This window comes from Solanum pennellii, chromosome 3, assembly GCF_001406875.1.
Source record: "Solanum pennellii chromosome 3, SPENNV200".
Classification (NCBI taxonomy): Eukaryota; Viridiplantae; Streptophyta; class Magnoliopsida; order Solanales; family Solanaceae; genus Solanum; species Solanum pennellii.
Window position 1 is genome coordinate 70,466,913 of NC_028639.1, and position 25,900 is coordinate 70,492,812.

Genomic DNA, 25,900 nt, shown 5'->3' on the forward strand with positions numbered 1-25,900 from the left:
CACCCCCACCCCAAATAAAAATTGTTTTAAAAAATATTTTCAATTTTATAAATTATTTTCTACTCTAGTTAAAATAAAAGATGTCTCTCAAAAATATTTTTCATTCAAAAATCAAACACTAAAAATCATTTTCGAAAAATATTTTCTACTCACCAACAAAAAATGATAAAATAAATAAAAAATCTACTTATTTTCCAGAAAAATATTGTCTAAAAAAATATTTTCCGCTAAAAACATTTTCCATTGATACCAAACACACCCCAAATATAAAATGAAAATAACCTTCACTTTTTGGTATCTTTACTTTTTTCTGATCTTGATTCTCTGTGGGATATGATTAATTATTCCACTATTATAATCAGAAGCCGACGTCATATATTTGCCACGAATTCAATATTTAAGTAAAATCCAAAAGGACCAAATATGAACATTGTATTAAAGGTGTTTTTGCTTTTTCACATATTAAATAAAGTGGATTAAGAGCGAAGATTTCATATTTTGAAAAAAATATTAAATAATTTTTTTATATATTTAAATTTTGATGAACAAAATTACTTGGCGAAGATAGCAATGAAAAGAAAATATATCACTATTGTCCCAAATACAGCACAACAATGTTATAACTTATATTACATATATAACAAAAAACACAAGATTTATTACACAAATAACAAGAGAAGTTAGTTCAATTGCAAAATTTTACAAGTCGAAACTATTAAATTTGTCTTTCGCCGCTATAGTGTATATTACTCTCTATATGCTAAAAATTGGGAATAATGTCAGATTCAGTTAGTAGGATTCCTTTTTTTAACATTAAAGACAAAAAGCAACAGATTAATTTTACAGAGTTCAAAACTATAAATAAATATATATAATTTAAAACTCTTTCGTAGAGAAAAATTAAGAAGAAAAATTGGAATCGTCTGTGATAATTGGGTCGGCATCGACCCGATTTTCAGAAAAATCATCAACTTGGATTTGATCAAGCACGAGTACTAATCCCATGGCAAAGGCACAATCAAACCCAGGCTTTATTGAGAGAGAGAAAACGTCTTTACCAAGCACCACATTAGCACAAGCATCCACTTTGCGACGAATCTCAGCCACAGATACCTTGTCCGCGTTGAAGAATGTGCAATTTCTCTGTGCAAATGATCCTTCGATCTGATACTCCTCCGTCGGATTACTGTACACCTCCACCGTCACGTTAGATCTTCCGATAATTGAAGATCTACGTACGCTGAATATCGGTTTTTTCCCCTCTTCTCTTTCCCCTAAATAACCTTCCCACCTGTTATGCAAACTCGGTCTCTGTTTTCGAAAAGTAAAACCGAAATCAGAAATTGCTGTAACTGAGTCAACTCGGTTTGCCCTAAATTGAAAATCAGAAAAAGTATTATTGAGCTAGTGAGTTTATACCTTACGGCGGACAGTGAGAAGGCATCTGCCGGTAGCGTCCATGAGAACGAGTTCACCTAGGTCACGAGAATCGGGACCATACGTGTCAACTCGGAAAACTAACTGGCCTTTGCAGTCGTAGGCAGTGAATCCATCGCCGGTGAAGAAAAGAGAAGTTTTCCGAACAGTAAGACTCGTCTCTTCAGTGTGAACAAATGTATCTTCAACCACAACGTTACTCTTCATATTCTTCTCCTTTTTAGCTTCAAATCTGACTTTGAAAAGGAAAACAAAAAAAAAACTCTTTAATTCTGAGAAATCAAAGAAATGAAATGTGATATTTATGCAATGAAGAAGCCAAAAGGAAGGTCTGAGAAAGAGGTACAAAAATCGCCAGAGACATGTGGTGTGCATTTATTAGTAAAGTGGCTGTATTAATTATCCAAGAAGTAGTATTAATTATTGTACTAATTAAAATCTCGCATACAGCAAGTAGAGTAATATTAATATTTTAATTCACTTAATTAAAGTTTGCATGTTGCACTATTATACTGAATTTATTAATATTTTTAAGCACGTATATGGGAACCAAATATTATGGAGATCACAAATAGCCTATTTTTTTTGGTAATATTCGAATCTCTAGAGTAGTCAAAAGATACTTTAGAAGAATTATAGTGTGAAATATAAGATATAATAAATCTGAATTAAATTGTAACTTTATATTTAATTAGAAATTTTAAATTGTTTTAGATTATTTATTTTAATATCTTTATTATTGCAATAATTATGAGATAAATTATTTTATATCTGTAGTGAAATAACTTATATATTATTATAAAAATAAGTAATCTTGAAATAACTAATTCCAAATAAACGAATTTTTCACCATTATCCTCTCAAGAGGTCCCATCCAAATACTAGTACTATAAAATATGTTTAGGATTAAAACAGTTTACATTAAAATTAAATATTCTTATACATAATTCTCTAGAAGAATATATAACTTTTTTTCGTAACAACTTGATGTAGCTCCTACTTGTGGGGAAAATAGGTTTAGATAGGTGTTTGATTATAATTTATTGTAAAAATATATTTTTATTCTGAAAGTAAAAATGAATATTTAGAATTTTATTGATGTTATAGAAAATGTTTTAGGGATTTTCTTAATATGATGATAAAATAAGAGGAAAATAATTTAATTTCATTGACATATTAAAAGTAATACATTAAAATAAAAATATATTTTTATAGTAACAAAAATAAGTGAACGAAGGGAGCAATTTTTAAGATGTCATCATAAACATCTATGGTAGTGCAAGTTGTTATTAAAGTATCTTACCTACTTAAGGAAATACAATGCCGGTTGGCTGAAGAATTCCCCGTGATACGTGACCATAATTTTTTGGTGTCTGAAATTTAAAACGAAGCTTCAAATAAATTAAAATATGAATCATAAAATTTATTTAAAAAATAATATTATAGTAATTTTTAAAAAAAATTATATTTAAAAATAAATTGAAACTTCTAATTAAGAGAGGTGATTTCACAACTACCTATAATTTACTTACTCAGCTCTCATTATCACTAAACCTACTCTATGAAGTAGAGATTTTTACCATCGTTGGAATATCTAAGATAAAGAAGATATATAAAATAAAAAGAAATAGTGGATAATGTAGTTTACTAAACCCATCTATAATAAATTAGACATGTGTCATATCTATGACCAATGCAGTCATCAAAAAAATAAACGGAAATATCTTATTTACGATAAATAAATCTATGTTGGGAATGATCATATATTTATAAAATTTACCTATATTTAAGGCAAAATGAAAATGACGCTGATTAATTAATTGGAAAACAAGAGAGCGACGCATTGCATAATTGCATGCAAACGAAGGTGTCACTATTTTGTTCCAGCCCTACTAATTTCTTTGTAATTTTTTTTATTATAATTATTTGCATACAAATATAGGTTTCACTATTCTTTTAAGAAACGGTAAATATACTCTTTTTCGTCTCATATTAGGTGAACACTGTTATACTATTATTAATAGATTAATTAATTTTTATTATTTTATCATTTATTCATTTTAATTAGCATCTTACAAAAAAAAGAAATTTAGTCTAAACTTCTAAGTGCCATCGAAAAAATAAAATAAATTAGTTCTATTCTAATCAATTGAATGATTTAAGTAATATTGTAGGATAAATAAATTTAGTAAGATGCCCATCTCATCCCCAATATATACAAGAGACAGCGTAAAAAACACACTTAATTTATTTTTTTAAATTTCATAATAATTTATTAAATTGTTAAAAGTAAAAGTTTTATAAATACACCGTCACTTATTTAGTTTAATAGGTAGTGGATATAAATTACTATATAAATTTAAATTTAATTTTAACAAAATAATTTATTTAAAGCCTCTAAAAAAATTCAAGAGCGATGCTAAATACTGACGAGTCAAAATTATTTAGGGAAGAATTTACTTCATTAGGCCACAAATAAATAATTTAAAATAAAATCTACACAACATATTACAAGAAATTTTCATTTTTAACTATTTTTTTCGTTTATTTTTAATTATTATGTTTTTAATTTAGAGTTAAATTACAAAATTTTAATTAACATTTTAAAATTTATTTTACTTTATATATTGAAATATAAAAAATTATAATTTATAACACTTTTTATATAATTTCTAAATATCTAAACTTTTCTTTTAAATATTAAATTAATATAATTTAATATTAATTTTAAAAATTAATTTAATTAATTTTTAAAAAAATAACATAATAAATAAAAATAATAATAAAAGTAGACGAAGAGAATTAATAAATATAAAAATAATCACAGAACCCTAAAAAGTTTAAGGATTATTTTGAAAAAGTCAGATTTGAAGGAGGAAAATATGCTGCCCTAACAAAAGTTTACCATATTATTTCTTGGCTGAATTTGGGATGCGCCACAAGTGATAAAGCATTGATTTGTCTAAAAATTACTTTCTGACTTCTTTAATAATAATAATAATAATTTAACTTGATATAAAATTAAGAAAACAAAAATCATGTCATAATTTTATCATATAAACTAAAATTATGTGAAATATTTTAAAATATTATTTATTTATGGCTTTAAACATGATATGACAAGTAACCCTGTTCTAAAAAGAATGTTAAAAAATAGGCTATTCCTTTATAAAATGTAGGGTGTATTAGTTCTTATATCTACTTTTACTTATTCACTAACATATAAATAAATAACTTTTTTTTTTCATTTTAAAAACTAAAAAATAATTTTTCATTTTAGGTTTATTATAATAATATTCAAAAGACTTATTAATAATTAAGAATAACATAACGAAAAATATTTTATCTGTTAATAAATATAAATCGAGCATAAGTAAGTAAATATGAAAGAGTATCAAATAACTACGATTGGCGGTGGCATTTATTAAGAATGAGTTTACAAAATCGATTTTAAAGTTGAGATTTGTTTGAACTGTTTTTGCAAAAGAATAAACTTATTATATTTTCCACGTAATTATAACATTAATAGTGATATAACTTAACTTGGAGTACATTGTCACTTTGTATTAATATGTGTACTACTATATATTAAAATTTCAACTGTAACAGATTGCTCCATTTTAAAGTTGGCAGACTTTTCTCTACTTTATGGTTGTGCTACTTTTTCTTTTGTTTTTACTTTAGGTCAACCGACTAATAAGATTGAGAAAATCTTAAAGATAAATGAAATGTGTGGAGCACCAATATGCGCGTTGCCCAATTGACCCTCTATGTTCGAATTTTTTGCAAGTTTTCTCAATTCATGTGGTTGGAGAGGTTGACATTTTAACGAATACACGTTTATCGAACATATATAATTCAAGTTAACTTCTTATATGATCAAATAATAAAATATGTATTATTTTAAAAAATTATATAATTAAAAAATAATTTTTTGAAATAATAACGATCAGATGGTCACATTAAATAATTTCAGACATTAGGTTCTATCATTATAATTCATTATTTTTTCTATAGTCTTCATTTCTCAGATTGGAAAAATCAATAAATATATTGGAGAGCTTCAATTTTTAAAGACATAATGGAAGCGCATATGTAGAATGTGGTCGAATGTATTAATAGAAAAGTAGGCACATGTTTTTTTAATTTGCCACTTTATAATTTGACGAATATGGAATTAGATATTTGTAATGTTTTTGTGGATAATAATTTGCGATATAGAGAAGTGAAGAAAAAAATAAAAGGAGGCACTTGTAGAACATCAATTCAGAGATTATTTGGCCAAATGAAACTTTTATTCTTTCTCATAATCCATGCCTTTACTGGTCCACCATAATATTTACTTTTATTTGTTTGATTCGGTAAATTAAAGAAACAATCTATTATTTTTATATTTGATTCTTATTTATTATTTAGTATATTGTTCATTTCTCAAACATTCAAATGACTCGTATAAGTAGTGAGGTTGACATATTAAAATTACAATTTTACGTATTATTTCTAAAAGGATGTACGAAATTAAACATAAATGTGTAAATATGGACGAAGAGAGTCGTAAACTTGTGATACTTCCAATTCTAGATCTAAATTGAAATGAATCTAGGCCAGTAAGAACCAAGTTGGAAAATTTGATGATCATTTGTCGATGATAATTAAAATTACTTTATAAGATACATTTTAATAAATAATTACTACTTTTTATTAATTACAATTCCTATCAATATATAGCAATACTATAATAAATCTGCAATATGTATTAAAAGTGAATCATGTATGTAATATATAACAATTAAAATATATCATAACTGTTTTGTTTAAAATACATTATTTATCAATAAAACTTATATTTATATGTGTTTTATAAATTGTTCTCTGTAATATGTATTAAAATTGTATTATAAATGTACTAAAAGTGATCAAGTGAAAAAAATATTATTGCTATAAATAAAGTAATATTTTCTTAATATAGTATATTTAGGTAAAGTTTGGAAAACTGATGAGCAATGGAACTGTGTAGGCAAATGGGCCCAAACGAGAAAACTCAGTTCAGTCTTGACCGTAAAGCCCAGTATCTAAGAAATATGGACTCTACAGTGTTATAGGCGGGCTGGGCCCAATCATGAACTGTGTTAGCATTTACCGGTCCAGTTTTCCATTCACAAAGCCCAAGCTTAAAATCCAAGAGTCTCTTTGAATATCTACATGAACTGTTATCCAATTACGTGCTGAATTAATGCTTATTAATGAACTGTTACCGTAAATTAAGCTGATTTAGTTAACACGTTTAAATGTTCCATTCCCCCCCCCCCTTTTATTCTTAACAGTTTTAAGTTACTATGTATCATTTACCATGTATCACAAGATTCTAATGTATCACGCCACAACAATTTTAAGGAATTATTAGTAAATACTAAATTTGTCGGGACAGAGTGTAGTTATTGAATTACACTATGGGATTCCTTAAATTTTTACAAAAGTAATAGCTCTAGCTATATCTTAGAGTTTCACGTGTGAAATTTTTAAGCCCATAATAAAGGTATTTTGTTAATTATAGATATTGAAAAGCGGCTCTTTATGAATTTTATCTTCTAAAACACTATAATCATCCGAAAAGAAATTCCCAATTGTTTTAATATTAAAAGGAAATGACATTTTTGTAAGTATTATCAACTAGCTAAATCTAGATCCTTGTAGCCTGGCACAGCATCAGGATTTCCTCGATTCAATGTCAATGTAAATAAATGAAAAGTGCATGATCATTTATTTTCATAAATCGATCATGGAATATATTTCTTGAGTTGCACAGCGTTAATCATATCATATAGGAGTATCAAATGAATCAATGATCTTAATGCATCTAGGTTCATTGATATCCCAAAATGTTCAAAGAAACATAAATTTAGCTAATTTCGATTTAACTTTTGAATTTTTTCTGTCAAAGTTATTTTTGGTGCAAATTGCATTAACTGTGAATTGTAGTTAAAGCACAGATATTTTAGCTAGCTGGAACGCCAATATTTAATGCAGAATCTTCGAATGATCCTTTACTGTTTGAACTTGTCGACATCGACGTTGATTGATACAAACAGATAAAATATTCTTTACATGCAGAAACACTCTTTCAACTTGACTGATGTTTTTAATAACCAAGATTTTGATTGGCTACTGTTTGGCTTTTTGCTGTTAATAGTACGTAGAAAAATAAAGTGACATTTCCATAAAGTTAAGTCATAAAAGCCGAATCTACAAACTTAAATTCCACAATCAAAATTTACACACATCATTCAAACTTCCCAAAACATTCATTTGCTACTTCCCATTACTCCCTTCACTATGATCATAAATTAAAAACAAAAAAATCTCAAAATCTAATTTACGCTATCTCATTTGGCTCCACTTTTGTTTTAGTGCTGAACTGGGTACCTGACTGCAGCGGCTAGCAGCCTTTGCTGTTCTATCTGTAGCACCAAACTATGATCATTGATCAGAACTATTTAATGCTAAAGTTCATTAGAATAACTTTTTATAGAAACACAGTAGGAATACTATCTAACTTATTAATGCATATCGTACTTTCATCAATACAAATAGTGTAAAGTAGCAAAGATGAATATGTGTACTATGTTCATAATTATTATGGTTTGTTTGGTAGTGAAATTTCAAAAGAGGCCAGGAATATAAGTTGGTTTTGAAATTTTTATGTTGCAAAATGCAAAATTCAAAATTTATGATCAAACATGATTTTCGGAATGTAAAAAATATTGGTAGCCAATACATACGGTCAAAAATTACCTGGAAAAGTTCATGAAGTTTGTTCTTGAGATAGCAATATTCATGCTCAAGCAACTCTAGAGCTCTCAAACTACTGAGAAAGAGAAAAACAAACTTTTTTTCAGTTTTAGTGGTCCTATTCTAATTTATTTAAAAATAAGAAAAAGTTGGTTACTTACCCAAGTCGGTTATTCTGCTCGGAAGCAACGCGAAAGGCGACGCAGACGTTTCTGACGCGTTTTGCACCAATGCTTGAACTGCTTCCTATAAACTGATTCAAATGCACTCCCATTTTCTTGTAGTCCGAAAGCTCTCTATCCATCCTGTGTGTGTTTTTTTTTTTCGCCGTATTATAAAAAGAGTACTACTCCATTAGTAAAAGATGAAAAGAAAAGATAACAAACTCAGAGGTATTAAAACCCATCAAAAAGTCTACAACTTTTTCCTCCTTTTTCTCCCACGCTTGATATAAGACATGCCCACAGTAATAAAGTAGTAGTAAAATCGCTTTTTGTGAGTTCACCTCTTCTGAACAAACAGCGACAATATATTCAGCATAATCCTACGAATAAAGTTAAAAAAAAAACACTCACAACAAGGATCTGAGATTTCGTAAGAGCTTTTCGGACTCTTGGAAGTAGATGTTGACAACTTCGGAGACGAAATTAGGAGAGGATTCATCTTGTAACTGTTGCAGCTGCAGAAATTGCTCGTCCAATACTCCCTATTTTAACGTACAAATAAAAATCACATTTAGTACGTGCTATAAAATAAAAAAAAAAATTAAAATAACGGCAAAAAGTATATGTTTAGTTACCTGATGGAAGAGTAACGCGAGCAAGCGATTCATATCAGCTCGCAAGCGTTCGACGCCGAGACCAAGCATCCACAGAGGTAGACCCGTTTTGGCTGCTTTTTGTAAATGAAAAAGAGAAAAGGGAATAGTGGTATTAGAGAAGATCGAATTAAATTAGTCTCAGGCTTTTTTCCTAAATATGGGGGCGAAAGGAGAGTTACTTTCGAGAGGAGTGTGTATGTTGTTTCTTATTTCAGGGTGTAAAAATGGCAGTTACAGTAATTGCTTTAATTTGTTTGCAGTCAAGTCAGGTGAGAGGTGAGAGCCGAGACTATGGAGTGAAGACTTATAAAGGATCACCATCTGGCGGTGAATCTGACCCCACCTATCCTATGGACTCTCACTTTTTGCTTTTTTTTTTTTTTACTCTTTTACTTTTCTAAATTGGCACTCTCATAGTTCAATTTGTTTTCATAAAAATGTTCTAAAAAAAAGAACAAATATAATTTAAATTTATAAGTTTTAAAAATTATAAAAATTAACTGTAAAATTTGTATTACATAGCAAGATAGAATAACAAGATTCACGACTTTCGCATCAAGTCTGTTGGATCTTCATGGCAACAAATAACAAGTAGTTCTTCTGTTCCTATTTACTTAATTATCTTTATTTACTTGTCATTTTTAATAAATCAAGAAAGAACAAAAAAAAATATTTATTATACACAGGGCGGACCCATATGAAGTCCTCTGGGTGCTCGAGCACCCATTAACTTCGTTACGGAATATATATATCTATGTAGAAATTAAGTGGAATTTGTATAAAATTAACATAATGCACCCAATGAATAAATGATCTAATTGGTCCAATGGCTCTTGGGTAGATGTTTAAGACTATTTTAGTGTTGTTAAACTAGGGTTCAAATTTCACTATACCCTCATTTAAACTTTTGAAAATTTCTAAGTTTAGATTCATTACTTTTTTAACTTTCTAAGTTTTAATTCATCATTTTTGAAGCTATAATTAATATGGGTAAAATTGTAACTTTATTATACTAATTATTATTATCATAATATATGTGAAAATTTTAAAGTGAATAACTAAATAGTGACGGAGGGAGTAGTGTCTATGAGACTAGAGCAATATAGTAGTTCGAAGTAAGTGCAACAAGCATTATTTTATACAGTGTGAACCTGACGAAGCACACTCATTTTTTATTTTTTAATCAATAATCATATTATCACTTTCATATTTTATCACACTATAAATAGTGTTTTCTTAATAGATAAGAGTTAAATGTATAATTTGAATTTTTAAAAGTTTACAAATAATTAGATACAACCCAAATACTATTTTAAAAATTGGGTTATTTTCCAAAATAAAAGTGTCAAATAATAAGAAATTATATGAACAAACACTATTTGTCAATATTTTCCCCCAAATTTTACTTAGTTCCTAATACACCATGTCCTTCGATTCAAAGTATGTTATTACGGATGAAATGAAAAATTAAAGCTATTTTCCAATTGTTATTGCCATGACACGCATTCTTATTTTGTCTATCCAACATGTTTGTTTTTCTATAATGCAAGTACCTAGTACTACGTCTTTCCCTCATTATTTCTTCACATGCTAACCAAAAGTTTCTTTTTTTATACTTCAAATTAATTTACTTCTGGTCATTTTAATTTTAATCAAGTGGAGATACTCTCTCCTTTTTAATCTATCTGTCGGTTTTACGTTTTTCAGTAATTAATTAAACAAATTTTTGCAATTAAATTAAGTTAAATGAACTGAGCAATATTTAAAAATTGCAATTAATGGGATGGGTAATCGAGGTGAGTGTGGGGAATAATGTAGACCGGCGGACCTACTCAGGATGGTCTATGTACATACTACATACAGAGTGACTGCAGGTTTAGAGAGTGGCGCAGTCGTTTTATTTTTTTGGTGTTGGAGTTGCTTGGGCTATACCTCTATGGTGTCCTGCAACTTGATTGGTACCCCGTCTGAAAGCTGAGTCGGAATTAAAAATTTGAGATTTTTAATAATATAGAAATTATTGATTGTACAATTTAAATTCACAACTTCAATATGAAAAGCGTATGATTTTTTTTTATATTTTTAAATATAAATATACAAACTATAAAAATGTTACTAAATTCGTTTGAACTTACTAATCCGTTTAGCTTCGTCTCTGAGCCCGTACGGTCAGTCTCCTCCTCCGCGTGCTGTCCGCTTTTGGTGTAATGTGCGGCCTTCTTAAGCTTCCTCACTCCTCGCTCTCCCTTTCACCCGACAACTCCCTGCTCCTTCTGACTCTAATATCCCATCTCCTTTATGTTATCAAAAAATATTTTTGATAAGTATCAATTTATATAGTATAAACATTTTGAACTTAAATATTTTTTAAAAAAAGTAATAGTTAAAAAGATATTTTAAAAGCAATAGGAAAATAGAATATTAGCGATAAATATTACTCAGTATGATCATGAATTATTTTTCTTAAAACAAATAAAAATTGTAAACTTGAATTTTATGTTTATACGGAAGTACACTATTGTATTAAAAAAGCAATTAGAGAGGGTATAAAATATAGTGGAGTAGTAATTATCAAGAATATGAACCTGCCTTTTTACTCACTCTACATACTGCCAAAATGCTAACCACACTGCATACGACTGTGGTTTTTCACTTTTCATCTGACTCCCAATTTTGTCCTTAATGGACTAACTTTTTTTCGTAAAACTTTTTCTCATTTTTGAGAGTGCAAAAAGAGAGAATTGTTTGTTTATGGCGTTACCTCCATGTCCACCGAGTCTTGGAGTTTGGCCAAAGCATTAACTTTCTAGTCACTGCTAAACATGCTACAGTCGAAAGTGAAGATGTGGCAAGCTGGCTCCTGCTCCCTGCTGTGAAGTCATATTAAGCCGCTATTAAAGACATAATATATAAATTTTAACTTAATTTTACTTTATATTTTTGTCATTCAATTTTAGATACGCACAAGTAGACACTTAAATTTGTATAAAATAACACAAGACACACAAGTCTTACATAATACAATATACGTAGGACAAAAAATAACATGTAGGACATGTGTGTTTATTTATTCAATTTTATATAAATTTGATTGTCTACTTGTGTAAACTCAAAATTTAAGCATAGAAATGTGATTTGATGACAAGTTAAGAACATATTTATGTATTATGTCTTTATTAAATAATAAATCTTGGAATCAAATAAATTAATTGAGATGTGATAGAAACTTATGTATGATTTTGATTCAAGTATTTTAATTTAAATAAATACATAATTTATGATCAAAATTTTATAATTTTAAATTAAAGATGGTGAGTAACTCTTTAAATTTTGTATAATCATATTTGCCACATAGATGTTGATATTAGAATTCTTAGGTACAATCAACCTAAAAACAAAAGCAAAACACCTAAACTGGATTGGAGGAAATAATACTAATAGAAATATAGTTTATTAAGTTGACACAAATTCATGAGAAATTTATATTATATAACATGAAATTTGTTATTGAAATGCAAAAGATAGATTGTTACTAAAATGCTTGAAAAGCTTTCTAACTTTTTCTTGTAAAAACACACTTTTTTTCCCTCTAAGTGATCAATCAATATGTCTATAAAAATAATCATTAAATATTTTTTAGTTAAATTTTCAATAAAATAATAGTAAATATTTTTAGTAGGTGCAAGTTTTATAATGCGGTGATGAGTAGCTAAAATTGACAATTCTTTTTAATAATTATTATTATTAAAACACCATAAAAGCTTCGATAACTGAACAAACATTTCCCATTCTTTATCATATTTTTATCCAAACATTCTAAAAATACTGCATGCTTGGAATTAAAAATATCAAACTTCCATAGCTTGGGAGATGAACCCTTACACTAAGTTAAAAAAATACAAACACTTTTGAAGACGCCCATGTCCAAAATGCTTCTCCAATTTTTTAATATATATGCATAGACTTCATAATCATGCTTTATGCTCCCGTGCTTATTTACTGTGGCTGTTTCTCCATTCAAATTTACAACTTTCTAAATGTTTGCTAATAGTATTACTTCTTCTGTTTCACTGTGAATGACGTCATTTGATTTGATATAAAATTTAATAAAAGATTTTTTTGATATTATGCATATGTATGCCTTTTAATTTGATCTTGTCCATGACATCTATTTCCATATTAAACAAGTAGATATATATATTTCACCTCACATAATTCACGTACGTAAAAAGCGTGTCTCTACTTGTTCAACTCTACAAGAAGTACTATATTATAACTATAGACAAATTAGGATACTAATCAATAATCTAATAATTCGTGCGCTTCCAAAAAGTTAAATTAATTAGGACATAATTGCGTCCTCTTCATGTGACGTTTGTGCTTAAAAATATTAGTGGCATTGATACATTGCTCGAGATCACAATTATTTTGCCTTTTTATTGTCTGATTAGCTCTTATGAGTGCAATATAATACAGAATTCAATAGAAAATGTAATTATTTGTCTACCTATATTAAATAGTCATCCAAGGTTAGTCCATAGTCTCATAATTTCATTCTTGAGAATGCTGGTACCTAATTATAGCGCTTTCATTTTTGAAAAAAATTTAATCAGAGTGATAATATTAATGATTTACATTTTTATTTTTTTTTAAAAAATGATTAAATTTCAATTGGTCGTGAAGAGAATGTTAACTACTGTACAACTATATTGTGTTTAGTCCCTCGTAGTACTTTTAAGTTATTCACTTTGTCTATTTATATTTGTAATGTTATGCTTTTTAAAAGTTAATTTGGTTAATTTTTAAAGTCAAATTAGATTACGTTGTTTGGATTTTTTTTAAAAAATAATTAAATATTCAAAATCTATACGAAAAGTATGACAAATTGAATTTTTTTTGCATATCAATATGATGAAAATATTCATTATAAAATGTTGCTCAAAGTTTTTATAGCTTGACTCTAAAAAAGGAAGCCATGACAATTAATTGTGGGCGAAGGGAGTATAACTTATTCCTAAAATAGATTTTCATTTTATTTGTCACTTTTGACATATCAAGAAAAAACAATAATTTTATTTTTTCATATTTTAGCATTAAATACTTACACTTTTACTTGTCACATTTTTCTAAAATAAATTCATTTTTATTTGTCACTTTTTATATCAAGAGCGGAGTAATATGTTTCCATGTCTACCTCAACATTTAATATGAATTGTTTGATTAAATACATATATGAATAATCATTTTCTTAATAAGTATCAGAGTGTTTCAAGTCAAAATACGACAAATAAAAGTGAATTGAGGAAGTATTTTCTAAATTATTTTCTCAGATATCATTTAATATAGGATAATTTTGTAAAATATTATATTATTGAATATTTTTTTTAATTGATGTGTCAGGTAAAATCGTAATAAGTAAAAGCAAATGGAGGGAGAATATATTTTAAGATTAGTGTAGTAGAAAGAAAGTGAGACAGAAAATATTGTATGTTTCTAACTTAGTCACTAAGAAAAAAAGCATAATTTCATGTTGAATGAAGATGATCTTTTGCGAAAATTTGGACTATTTAAGTAATTCAAAATTGCTTTAAGCAATAAAATGTGGAAAATGCATAAGTATTTCTGATCTATATTCGAAATTTTATAAATACATTTGAATTATATTCAGATCCTATTATCTTCTAAATTTATTGTATAAATAATTTTTTACCCTTTTTAAACATATGTTATATTAGCTTAAAAATTTTTTGACACTCGCTAGGCTCACAAGATAGTGTCACGTAGGTCGAAAAAAAGTAGAAAATTATTTATAAAGTAAATTCAGGGATTAATAGGATCTTAGTATAATATAAACGTGTCTCTGAAATTTCGAACGTAGATTGAAGCTACTCGTGCATTTTCCCTAATAAAATGTTATAAACTTCTTAGGTGATATATTCTAATGGATATGGATAAAAAATTATTTATATTATGTTGCAATAGGCATGAATATACATTTCTTTATTTTTGTTATTTAAATTATTAGTTTTATTTTTATTTTCTTATTCTTTTAATTATTAATTTATTTATTGTAATTTGTGATATATTCATCGAAGGAATATGGACATGATGGATGGCTATCCTTTCTAATCACTCCAAACATTCTTTTGATTGATAATATATTTCACAATGGAAGTGTATAAATATTTTTTGTAAAAATGTATCTATTGCATAAAGTTAAACAAAGATGTGATAATCTATGATTTGGAACTTCTATATATAATGCAGATAGCTCAATTGGTACCAACTACCCAGATTTGGAATGTTACTCCGTAAATGTAAATTTGATTTCTTTGAGTTTTAGTGTCAAATAATTTGTATGAGTATTCTGTTGGGGAATGTTGTCCACTTAGTATAAATGTGGAGCAAATTCAAGGAGCCAATTTCAAAGAGCTTTTTAAACATTTTTCAAAATTTTAAAAATTTTATTTAAATTGTAAGCATGAATTTTTGCATGAAAAAGTTTAAATTGATAATTTATGAAGTATTCAGTGTTAATTGATAATTTTATATTAAAAAATTACATACGTTTTTCTACATTTCTACATCTACAAATATAAGTGGCGGCAAGTGAGGATTCTTAGAGTTGAAGATTGGAAAGTAGATTTTTCTAAAGATTGTTATGTCCTCATATATTCGATGACATAGACTATGCTTTTAGTTTCTTTTCATATAAGAGTTTGTAATAGACTATAAGTTTCTATTCAAATTAATGACAAGGCTATGATTCTGTGATGTTGACTTGTGTCTAAGATAGCTTATGACGAGATTTAGTTCTTTCTTACGTTTTATAAAAGATTTTGACTATTATTCAAAGAAGTTTTAATTCAGAATTACTTTCTATACATATGTGATGAATGTATGCTAAGAGGCTTGTATAAAACCTCCGAAAGATTGATTATGCCGTGTGACGACTTAGAGGTGCTCCCGGGTCGTGACAAATGTAGGGGATTTGGGAGATTGAGTACTTGGAGACTAGGTTCGTAAGTTTGGAGAAGCTTGAAGATTGGTGAGTCCTCATAGCATTCGAGGACAACATCCTTATGTTTCCTTGTTTTTTATTATGTTTTAGACTTTTTTGGATTGCGTCCCAATACATTATTACTCATGTTTTTTGTAGATGGTTTTGAGACATATATTAGAAAGATTTCTGTTGTTATGAAATGATTTTCATATTATATTTAAAGAAAACTTTTTAATTCCCTCCATTTTTACATGATGTTATGTAATGAAGCTAGAGACTTGTACAAGACCTCCGAGAGGTCAAGTACGCCGTGTGACGCCTAGGAGTACTCCCCGGTCGTTACAAACCTTCTGGAAAGAATACTATCACATATTTAATTTTTACATAAAATATTTTTTATCATCATCCAATCTACATCAAATAATAAACTTGTCAAGAAATCAAGCATATGTTTTGTGATTGTCTCTTTGGTTTGTAGCCTATCATTATAACATATTATGATTTTCATCATATATAAAGAAATAATCTTGAGTTTGATATTCTAATTACGTGGAAATAACTTCAATTGCAACTAGTACATAGATCGAAAATTGAATTCTTACTTATTTTGAGTTTCAAAAAAAATATCAATATCTAATACAAATAGAAACAATTTGGAGCAACATGATAAGAAAAATAAATTTATAGGTTTGAAAATATTGAGATAGAAATAAAAAACGTAATTTATGAATTTTTTTCGTTCGATATATCTGTAGTTTGATTCTTTGCAGAGAGATATGTTTGACTCAAGTTTAAACAAAGTATCAGTTCAATCTGGTGAGAGTTTGTCTTGCAATTGATTTAAATGGGCCTTCCAAGTTGTTCTTCGTTTTAATTGGCTGAAATCAATTCTTTGTAAATAGGCCCAACCCTCATTCCATTGACTATATATTTTTGGAAAAATTGTATGTAAGCAAACTAATAACCTAAAATAAATGGAGTTGTTAGGGTTTGATTTAATTGTGCTTCATAGCAAACGTTTGCGAAAAATTGTCAGGCGTCTCTCTCCCAAATATCTTGCTCGCCACTCTCCTCCAATCTCTCGCTCGCTTCCTCACTTTTTATACAACATAAGTGTATAAAAATTGTTTCTAATTATATAAAGTAGAGAAAATTGTATAAATACATTTATTTTTGTTCCCCTCTTCCAGATCTCGCTCGTCACTCTCCCAAATCTCGCTCGCCACCCTCGCCTTTCTCACTTATACAAACAGAAGCGAAATGTATAAATTGCGTTTCTGGTTGTATAAAGCGTGAGAAAATTGTATATACATATGCAAGTACATATATTTTCGTCCTATACACTTATAATTATACAATAAAAATACTCTCCTGCCCAGTTTCTTTTGCCTTTCTCTCTTTCTCATTTTATACAATTTTCAAATTGTATCTAATTTCTCTCTTTCTCGTTTTATACAATTTTCAAATTGTATCTAATTTCTCTCTTTCTCGTTTTATACTATTCGATTCAATTGTATATTCCTTGTCAAGTCTCTTTTGTCTTTCTCTCTTTCTCATTTTATACAAATTCAAATTGTATATAAATCGTTCTATACACTTATAATAATGCAATTGGTTTTATACACTTCGTTTTTATACAGTTCTCTGCCCAACTGTCTTTCTCTTTCTTGTTTTATACACTTCGTTTCATACAATTTGCTTCAACTGTATATGTATAGAGAATTATACATTTTCTGCTATGGAGTGCAATTATGCAAACTTTGCTACAGCATACAAATATAAAGTTTTTATTTACTATATGTAAAAGTTCTTATTGTTTTAGACTTGTTCACATTTAATGAGAAAAATATTTTTACTCATTCTATGAAAAGTATATTCTTGCTCACATTTTATGACATGTACTACTATATTTTTTTGGAAAAATTACATAAATTAATACATTTTGAAAAATAATTACTGATTTTAGCGATACTTTTTGTTTATTACCATTTATAGCAATATTGTAATAAATCTGTAATATGTATTAAAAGTGAATTATGTATGCAATATATTTAAATTATAATTGTTTTTGAAATATATTATGTTTGTTTGGTAAAAAATTGTCACATTATATTATAAGTGTATTAAAATGTGTGATAACTATATTATCCATCATTAAAATTTGTATTATATGTGAATAATAAATTGTTCTTTGTAATATGTATTAACCTTGTATTATAAATGAATTAAAAGTGGTCAAGTGAAAAAAAAATATTATTGCTATAAATGGTAAATATTTTTTTATTATAGTATATTTATGTAAGTTTCCCTTTTTTCTCATTATTTGGGAAAAATATATATATTTTTCAACTTGTTTGGACTTTTTGTATCATAAGATAACAACAAACCTAGTGTAATATTGTTGGACATAAACTTACAATTCCTCTTTGTTTCGTGTCAATTTATCATTCACCCATTTTCATCTATTTTCCCCCGTAACAAGAGCTAACAATTTGAATGCAGCAAGGCTTCAGTGTTGCAATAAGTTCAACGGAATCTATATGCAAAGTATTAGCAAATGTAGCTTTCATTCCAAGTAGTTACAAAATGGAGGAGCAGAAGAAAGAAGCTTCACCCGTGTGCTCGACGTAGTTACAACAATTAGTCACTCAAGAATCTAAATTTCTCGTGATACATATTGTGTTTACCCTAACTGTCAGCTAATGCCAGCCTCTGTTTATGAGTATCAGTTGGTAACTTGACATCAGTGGCCAATCCAATAGCTTGAAGAAATCTTACTACATACCAAGTCATGTCAAGTTGCCACCATTTTAATCCATGCCTGGCTGAATACTCAAACGCGTGATGGTTGTTGTGCCAACCTTCTCCAAATGCAAGCAATGCCACCCACCTATATTATACAAAATTAAAGTCCCGAAAAATGGACAAAAAGAAAAGAAGCAACAAAGACAAATAAATTTTAAAACTTTTATACACTAAAGTATAAAACTTACCAGTTGTTCCTTGATAAGTCACCAGTATTCCACGCCTGCTTTCCCCATACATGGCATGCTGAATTTACTAGCCAAGTTATGTGGTATACCCACACAATTCTTACCCCCTGCACACGCAGTGAATTTAGCAATTGAATTTTCAGAATCTCATTGCACCAAGTGCATAGAACTCAGAATTTTGCCTATGTTACTATCGGATAATCACCCAAGTACTAGTTTTAAGATTGATTTCTGAAAGTCATTCTGATCAATTCCTTAAAAGGTACTAGAACTATTTCTTTTACCCTCGAAGGACATCACTATCATCAAACATCATTTAACTACTACAATCAATTGCCAGTGAGATCCAAAGGACATGTTGTATGGAACAGCAACAAATTAGCACTTGATTTTGTCCAGTAGTTCGTTAAGAAAACAAAAGACCCTACCAACAGATAACACAACAACTTTCTTCCACAAAATTGGCTTACAACTTGAGTTAGGCCGGGAAAAAGATCCAAAACCATTAGGAGATTTGACACATGCAGAAACAGTAGTCTATAATGAGAGATGCAACTACAGTTTTCTTCCACAAAATTGATTCACAACTTGCCATTGGGAGATTTGACGCATAAAGAAAATACAATACACAAAATCGGGGCACAACTTGAGTTAAGAGGGTGGACATATACAAACACATTTGGCGATTTTAACAGATAACAAAGCTTGCTTAATAATATCTTAAATACCCAAGCTGTAAACTGTATTTCCTCATTTGTACACACGATATTTGAATCTTTATGGTAGTTTTATGTGGAAAAAATGTAATTTTTATCAACCAATTCTTCCTTTTACCCCAATTAATAGTTTTCCCAAAATGTTAAAAAGGGAAAATGAAAGCTTTCTCCATGAATGCAGTATTGCAAACTAAGAGAAGTTCCACTTACCATGCCCCAAACAATGTAAGGAAATCCTCCCATTGCATACAACAGAGCTCCAAGCGCGACGGGATGGATCACATAAGTATCGCGAATGAATTGATAGAAACCTTGCTTCTCCAAATCCCCCACATTATTGGGCTTCCCACACTACACATAAATAGAACATCAATACTCAAAAGAATTCTTTCCATTTCATAAGTAGGCAAATAGATTATAGAATGAAAGACTTACCCTCTCAGTAAGGGTGTTGGTATCAAACATCCAACTCATATGACTGAACCAAAATCCTTCATAAGGACTGTGAGGGTCTTTCTCTGAATCACAAAACTGATGGTGGTACCTATGAGTACTCACCCAATCAATTGGATGTCCCTACAATCCACACATTGTAAATTCAAAAGCCAAATACAAGAAAATAAGAAAACAATACTTGTAATAGTGGGGATTTATTGAATTACCTGAAGTGCTTGGACACCACAATAGGCAAAAAAGTATTCAAGCCATTTGGGAAGTTTGAAACTTCTATGAGAGAGGTTTCTGTGAAAAGAAAGTGTAATACCGAGAAGTCCAGTGATTACATATAACCCAAATGCAATCCCAAGAGCAGCGTAATTGAAAGTAAATGGTGCAAATAGACAGAGCAAATGCATAGACACCACCACCGCAGCTGAGGCCATATCCATTGAATTCCATTTCCTTCCCCAAAGCACATCCCTAGGCCGGGTCACGACTACATCAGAAAGTAGAATCCTCTTAAAGTTCGATTCTCTTTCATTTTCTGATACAGGCTGCGTCACTGCTGCATTCACAATTGGCATTAGCATTACTCTTCTGCTAAATCTAACTTTTCCTTCCAGTCCATAACAATTCCACTTGTTAACAACGCCAATTTTTGTTGTCATTGAAGTACAAGACAAGGAATTTACATTTTTTGTTGTTTGAGTGCTTCTCCCCTGTCTATGAACTGCTTGGGGAAGCGGCGAAAATGGGTAAGGCTTGGACTTAGAGGGCGGTGGTGATAAGAGGGCCATTGTTGGGCTTTTGGCAATTGTTTTGGTTTATAAAGTAAGATTGAGTTAATGGTGGAGATTTAACGTGGGAATCTAAGTTGGGCAAAGAAGGTGATAAGGCATTTGAAATTTGGGAATCGAGTTAGTGAGAGGCCCTGCTTTGGCTGTAGATTTTTTGGGACCAGGGCTTGACGCCTACCTGGCTACGTCTGTGAACTATGATTTTTTGGGCCATTTCCCTCCTCCTTTAATTTTGTCAGAGATTTTACTAACTGCAAAGCCAGAGTTGGTCTTTGTTTTGGGTTTGTGTGGTTCTGTTTTTATACACCTCTCACAGTGCCCTTATCCATTCTGAAGTCTCTATCTACTCTCTCTCTCTCTCCCCCTACCAGGGCAGCGTTGATTTGAAGTTTGAACGAACTAGAACTTTTACAGTGGGTCAAAGTTATCGGATTCACATGAGTCGAATTATATTACAATCTGTTACTCGTTCTTTTCTATTAGTAAGTAATAATGCCACATTAATATAGTTGGTTTATCTCTTATTTACTTTTCTTAATGATTTAATTCTAAAGATAAACTCGTTTTTAAGGAATTTTCGTGATTTGTGTATGAATCCGTGTACTTTCATATGTAATTCGTAGTAGCAGTTTACACGAACGGATTATTGTTGCTTCAATACTGAATACCTAGGAATTAGTCACTTTGTTTATGATGAGTGAGTTTGGTTTAACTAAAAGCATTTTAGGTATCTCTGAGATACAAAAAGTTTACGTAGGGGAAAAGGAAAAATTTTGAGAGTCCGAAACCTAAAGGGTAAAAGAAAAAAATTTGATGTATTCCTTTGAAATTTCTGATAATTTTTTTAATTTTTAGGCTTCGGATTCGAATATTTGATGCCATTTTAAGTATTAATAGTAATCCTTCCATTCGGTATTATCTGTCATGATTTTTATTTTTAGAGTCAAATTATAAAAATTTTGACTAACATTTTAAGATATAAATGTAAAAAATTGTAATTTATAATACTTTTCATATAGTTTTAGAAAATCTATTTTTTTTTTGTTTAAAATATCGAATTAATGTAATCTTATTTACCTTTGAAAATTAATCAAATTGAATAAACGCAACATAACAAACAATTTCAGACGGAGAGAGTAATCTGCTCTACAAACTACTTTTTTATTAAGTTATTCCATCACTAACTTATAAATAATATCCCTAATACTTCTGAAGTTATCATACCTTATGTCCCTCGACAAACGATTCCTAAAAGTTAAAGAGTTACTCTTGCCGTTTAAAAAGAATGACTTGATTTAATTTAGAAAAGAGTATAAAAAAAAGAAAATTTTTAATCTTATGGTTCTAAATTAAAGTTATGTCAAATGTATTAAAATATCCTTTAATCTTGTACGTTTAAACATATTATGTGAAAAGTTATAGTTAAAGTCTTATAAAAAAATCACTTTTTAAACTAATTAAAAGAAAAAAAAGTCATTCTTATATTTTTACTCACTCCGTCTCATTTTATGTGGCAACATTTCACCCAGATTGGAGTTTAGAAATAATTGAAAACTTTGAATTGTTTACCAAATTGTCCTTTAAAAGTATACTCACTTTTCTCTCTCCTTAAATGTATTAAAGTTCTATTTAAAATTAAGTAAAACCAACAAAGTAAAAGAGGAATTATACCTTTAAATACTTACTATATAAGAAAATGTAATATTCTTTTTAAGACCGAGTAAAAAAAATAATATCACATAAAATGGACGACGAAAGTACTTAGTTTTGCATAGTTTCTGCCTAAGTTATTTTTACTCTTTTCGAAGTGATTCATAAATGCTGCACAATAAACATGGACGACTAATTGATGTATTTTGCGTAATCTGATTGTTGTAAAATTCTCAGTAAGTTAATTAAACTTTAACACTTGATATAATTTAGCATAATACTCTGTATTTTGTGCTTCCGCCACGTGGCCAAGTGTTTAGTAGACACATCACAACAATTGTTGGTTGGGAATTTATTTTGTTGGTGGGTAAAATTAAAGTAGTTGGGAACTTGTTGTGTTGACGTACAAGTCAGTAATTTATAAGTGATAAAAGGAAAAAACTAAAGGAAAAATTACATAAAATAATACATTTTAAAAAATAATTACTGATTTTAGCGATATTTTTTGTTTATTACCATTTATAGTAATACTGTGATAAATCTGTAATATGTATTAAAAGTGAATTATTTATGCAATATATTTGAATTATAATTGTTTTTGAAATATATTGTGTTTTTTTGGTAAAAAATGGTCACATTGTATTATAAGTGTATTAAAATGTGTGATAAATGTATTATCCATCATTAAAACTTGTATTATATGTGAATAATAAATTGTTCTTTATAATATGTATTAAAATAGTATTATAAATGAATTAAAAGCGATAAAGTGAAAAAAAAATATTGCTGCTATAAATGGTAAATATTTTATTATTATAGCACATTTATGTAAGTTTCCCAAAACTAAAGGCAGAACCAATTGTCTCAATTTAGGATTACAAGGCACTTGTTTGTTTTGTAGTGTAGCTCTTATTTTCGATTCTCATACGACAAAGTATCTACAAGTATATAGCTTCAACTTTTATTAAATAGGAAAAATTCAAAAATAAATTATTTAGAATAGATCATATTTATTTTTAAATTATAATTCAGTTTAAAATTATTCTTTTCGTTAAATTATTAGCTTAAAAATGTCCTTATTATTAACGAAGTTGTTAAATGTTATTTGGATATCACATTGCACGCTAATAGAGTTTCATTGCCACATAAATAAAAAAAATGAAATTAGAAATATTTTTTTTAAATAAGTTTTAAATTTAGTTTTTGAACAACAAATATGTAATTTTAACTTGGAGGAACATGAGTTGATTTGAAGAGAAGTCATTTTCCTTAATTTTGAGAAAAATGACAGTTGATTTGAAAAATATATCCCAAAACTTTTAATCCAACCAAACATGAGAAAAGTAAAGAATATTTTTTAAAAAATATTTTTCTTCGTACCAAAAACACCATAAAGAAAGACTAATTTGTGATAATTGTGTATCAATCCGTACCATTAAATGTTTAAGAATTAGTGATGATATGTTCTTGGACGGAGAAGACCTTATCAACCCATGCTAATAACGTGCTATTACTGTTGTTTGTGAACGCCGCAATCCACCTTAATTATTACTTTATGTATCATTCAAGGTCCATATCCATATCATGGGCTTCAAAGTCTTAATCCAACTATCAACAAATTCAAATGATTGTGGAAAGAAGACTTCAATTCTTCAAAATCCATTAAAACGGACGTTTACAAAGAAAAGACCAAGATTCAAGATATCCAAAAGTTCAAAGTAAGTAAACTGGACGGTAGGTTATGATTGAATAATTGATATTTTTTCACTCTTGATAAGAGGTCTTAGATTTACGAATTAGAGGAATTAAAATATTCACAACGCTCAAAAAATAAACTCTGCAATATAAAAATTAAATTAAATATAAATATCAAACATCGAATGATGAAAAGGAAAAAAAAAAAAGCAAAGGGGAGACTTTAGCCGTGATTATAGTCCCAGCTCGTGATGGTGAGATCAGTTGAGTCCACAAGAATCACGAGTGTGGTCCGTTTTTGCGATGGTAGAGTTGCCACATTTTATAATTCGTCCCAATCAATTTAATGAATAGTACAATGACTAATTATGTTTGGTATCATGACTTAATTGCTTATTTTTTAAAGGATTTTTGTAGCCCTAATCGTCTTTAATGCGTAGTTCAATAATTGAATTGCTAATGAGAAGATTACTTGAGTTGAGCAAGTGCTTATTTTAGTAGTTTTTATCCCATTCATTCACATCATTTGGTACTACACATCTTTTTCTTTCCTTTTCCTTTTGCACTACTTGGGAATTTATAAGACCTTAAATATTTTTAGGGTATATATCCAGTCAAAATTTAAATAAATAATTACTTTAACTTATTCAAAGAAAATAGTCTTAAATAACAAAATATGGTGAAAGAGAGGCCCAAGTCCAAACGCTTTCATAATTTCGATTTTCATACATGCTGCTAACGTGATTAAAAAGAGCAAGAAAAACACGCAACGTGTTTCCTTTTAATTTTTTTGGGTGGGCGGTGGCCGGTGGCTGAAGACTTATACATGTGTTATAACTTGGTTGTAACTTATACGGAAAATGTTTTAAAATATTTTAATTTTGATTAAAATTGTTATTATGATATTAAATAGTGTATTTTAAAGGTATATATGCTTACGTAAACATATTATTATTTATAATTATGTAATATTTATGATATCCACTTAAATAGTGTATGTGATAAAGGATCATTTCCAAAATTTAGTATTATTACAACAATTGGGTCAAAATTCAAATATATATTTTAGATCTTTTTTCCCTAACTTATATGTCCTTGTAACTTACGTCATATGTTACTTGTTAAATATTTTTTAATTTAATTTATAGGTATATACTTATTATTTTTGATAAATGAAGAAATACAATTTTTCTTCTTCCTAAAATATCTCCAATTAAATTACATTTGAGTTAATTTCTTTGAAAATTATAATGAGTAAATATATGTGAGACCCCTATCCATTAATAGAGATAAAATTGTAGACTTATTATATTGAATAATTTTTTCTTATTTAAGCTTATTAGTTTTTCTATTCCCACTCTTCAATTTACTTTCCTATTATTTTTAAAATAGATTTTTACTTTATCATTTTTAACATATTATTAAAAGCAAATAATAGATCATCTTTTTCACATATAATAATTTTAGCATTAATTTGTAAAATGGTTATATTAATCATTATTATTTGTTAAAGTAGGTGGGAAATCAAGAGTTAGACGACTAAAAATGAAGAGAAAAGTAAT

General features: G+C 28.5%; 3 protein-coding genes across 3 annotated transcripts; all 3 read right to left on the reverse strand.

Moving 5' to 3' along the window:
- Positions 1–638: 638 nt before the first annotated feature.
- On the reverse strand, positions 639–1,805 carry LOC107012522 (protein LURP-one-related 5). Its single transcript, XM_015212387.2, has 2 exons — positions 1,420–1,805; positions 639–1,311 (listed from the first exon to the last, which is right to left on the reverse strand). Exons 1-2 carry the CDS (start codon positions 1,642–1,644, stop codon positions 901–903), a joined length of 636 nt encoding a protein of 211 aa, XP_015067873.2. The 5' UTR covers positions 1,645–1,805; the 3' UTR covers positions 639–900.
- A 5,826-nt stretch (positions 1,806–7,631) lies between these two features.
- On the reverse strand, positions 7,632–9,376 carry LOC107014087 (pseudo histidine-containing phosphotransfer protein 6). The gene is made up of 5 exons (XM_015213952.2): positions 9,026–9,376; positions 8,802–8,932; positions 8,388–8,531; positions 8,230–8,302; positions 7,632–7,895 (listed from the first exon to the last, which is right to left on the reverse strand). The coding sequence occupies exons 1-5, from the start codon at positions 9,092–9,094 to the stop codon at positions 7,842–7,844; spliced, it is 471 nt and encodes a 156-aa protein (XP_015069438.1). The 5' UTR covers positions 9,095–9,376; the 3' UTR covers positions 7,632–7,841.
- Positions 9,377–18,570: 9,194 nt separating this feature from the next.
- On the reverse strand, positions 18,571–21,281 carry LOC107014969 (palmitoyl-monogalactosyldiacylglycerol delta-7 desaturase, chloroplastic). Its single transcript, XM_015215106.2, has 5 exons — positions 20,421–21,281; positions 20,194–20,334; positions 19,969–20,109; positions 19,043–19,149; positions 18,571–18,939 (listed from the first exon to the last, which is right to left on the reverse strand). The coding sequence occupies exons 1-5, from the start codon at positions 20,991–20,993 to the stop codon at positions 18,738–18,740; spliced, it is 1,164 nt and encodes a 387-aa protein (XP_015070592.1). The 5' UTR covers positions 20,994–21,281; the 3' UTR covers positions 18,571–18,737.
- Between the last annotated feature and the right edge of the window lie 4,619 nt (positions 21,282–25,900).

Bases quoted from the DNA above. Each gene is read 5' to 3' on its own strand.
- LOC107014969 (XM_015215106.2), bottom strand. From the start codon at position 20,993: ATGGCCCTCTTATCACCACCGCCCTCTAAGTCCAAGCCTTACCCATTT. The intron at 19,150-19,968 runs GTAAGTGGAACT...CTGCGTGTGCAG, and splicing joins CTTACATTGTTTGGGGCATG to GGGGTAAGAATTGTGTGGGT. The intron at 18,940-19,042 runs GTAAGTTTTATA...TGTATAATATAG, and splicing joins GACTTATCAAGGAACAACTG to GTGGGTGGCATTGCTTGCAT.
- LOC107014087 (XM_015213952.2), bottom strand. From the start codon at position 9,094: ATGCTTGGTCTCGGCGTCGAACGCTTGCGAGCTGATATGAATCGCTTG. The intron at 8,933-9,025 runs GTAACTAAACAT...ACGTTAAAATAG, and splicing joins TCGCGTTACTCTTCCATCAG to GGAGTATTGGACGAGCAATT. The intron at 8,303-8,387 runs GTAAGTAACCAA...TCTCTTTCTCAG, and splicing joins GAGCAGAATAACCGACTTGG to TAGTTTGAGAGCTCTAGAGT.
- LOC107012522 (XM_015212387.2), bottom strand. From the start codon at position 1,644: ATGAAGAGTAACGTTGTGGTTGAAGATACATTTGTTCACACTGAAGAG. The intron at 1,312-1,419 runs GTATAAACTCAC...TTTCGAAAACAG, and splicing joins TTCTCACTGTCCGCCGTAAG to AGACCGAGTTTGCATAACAG.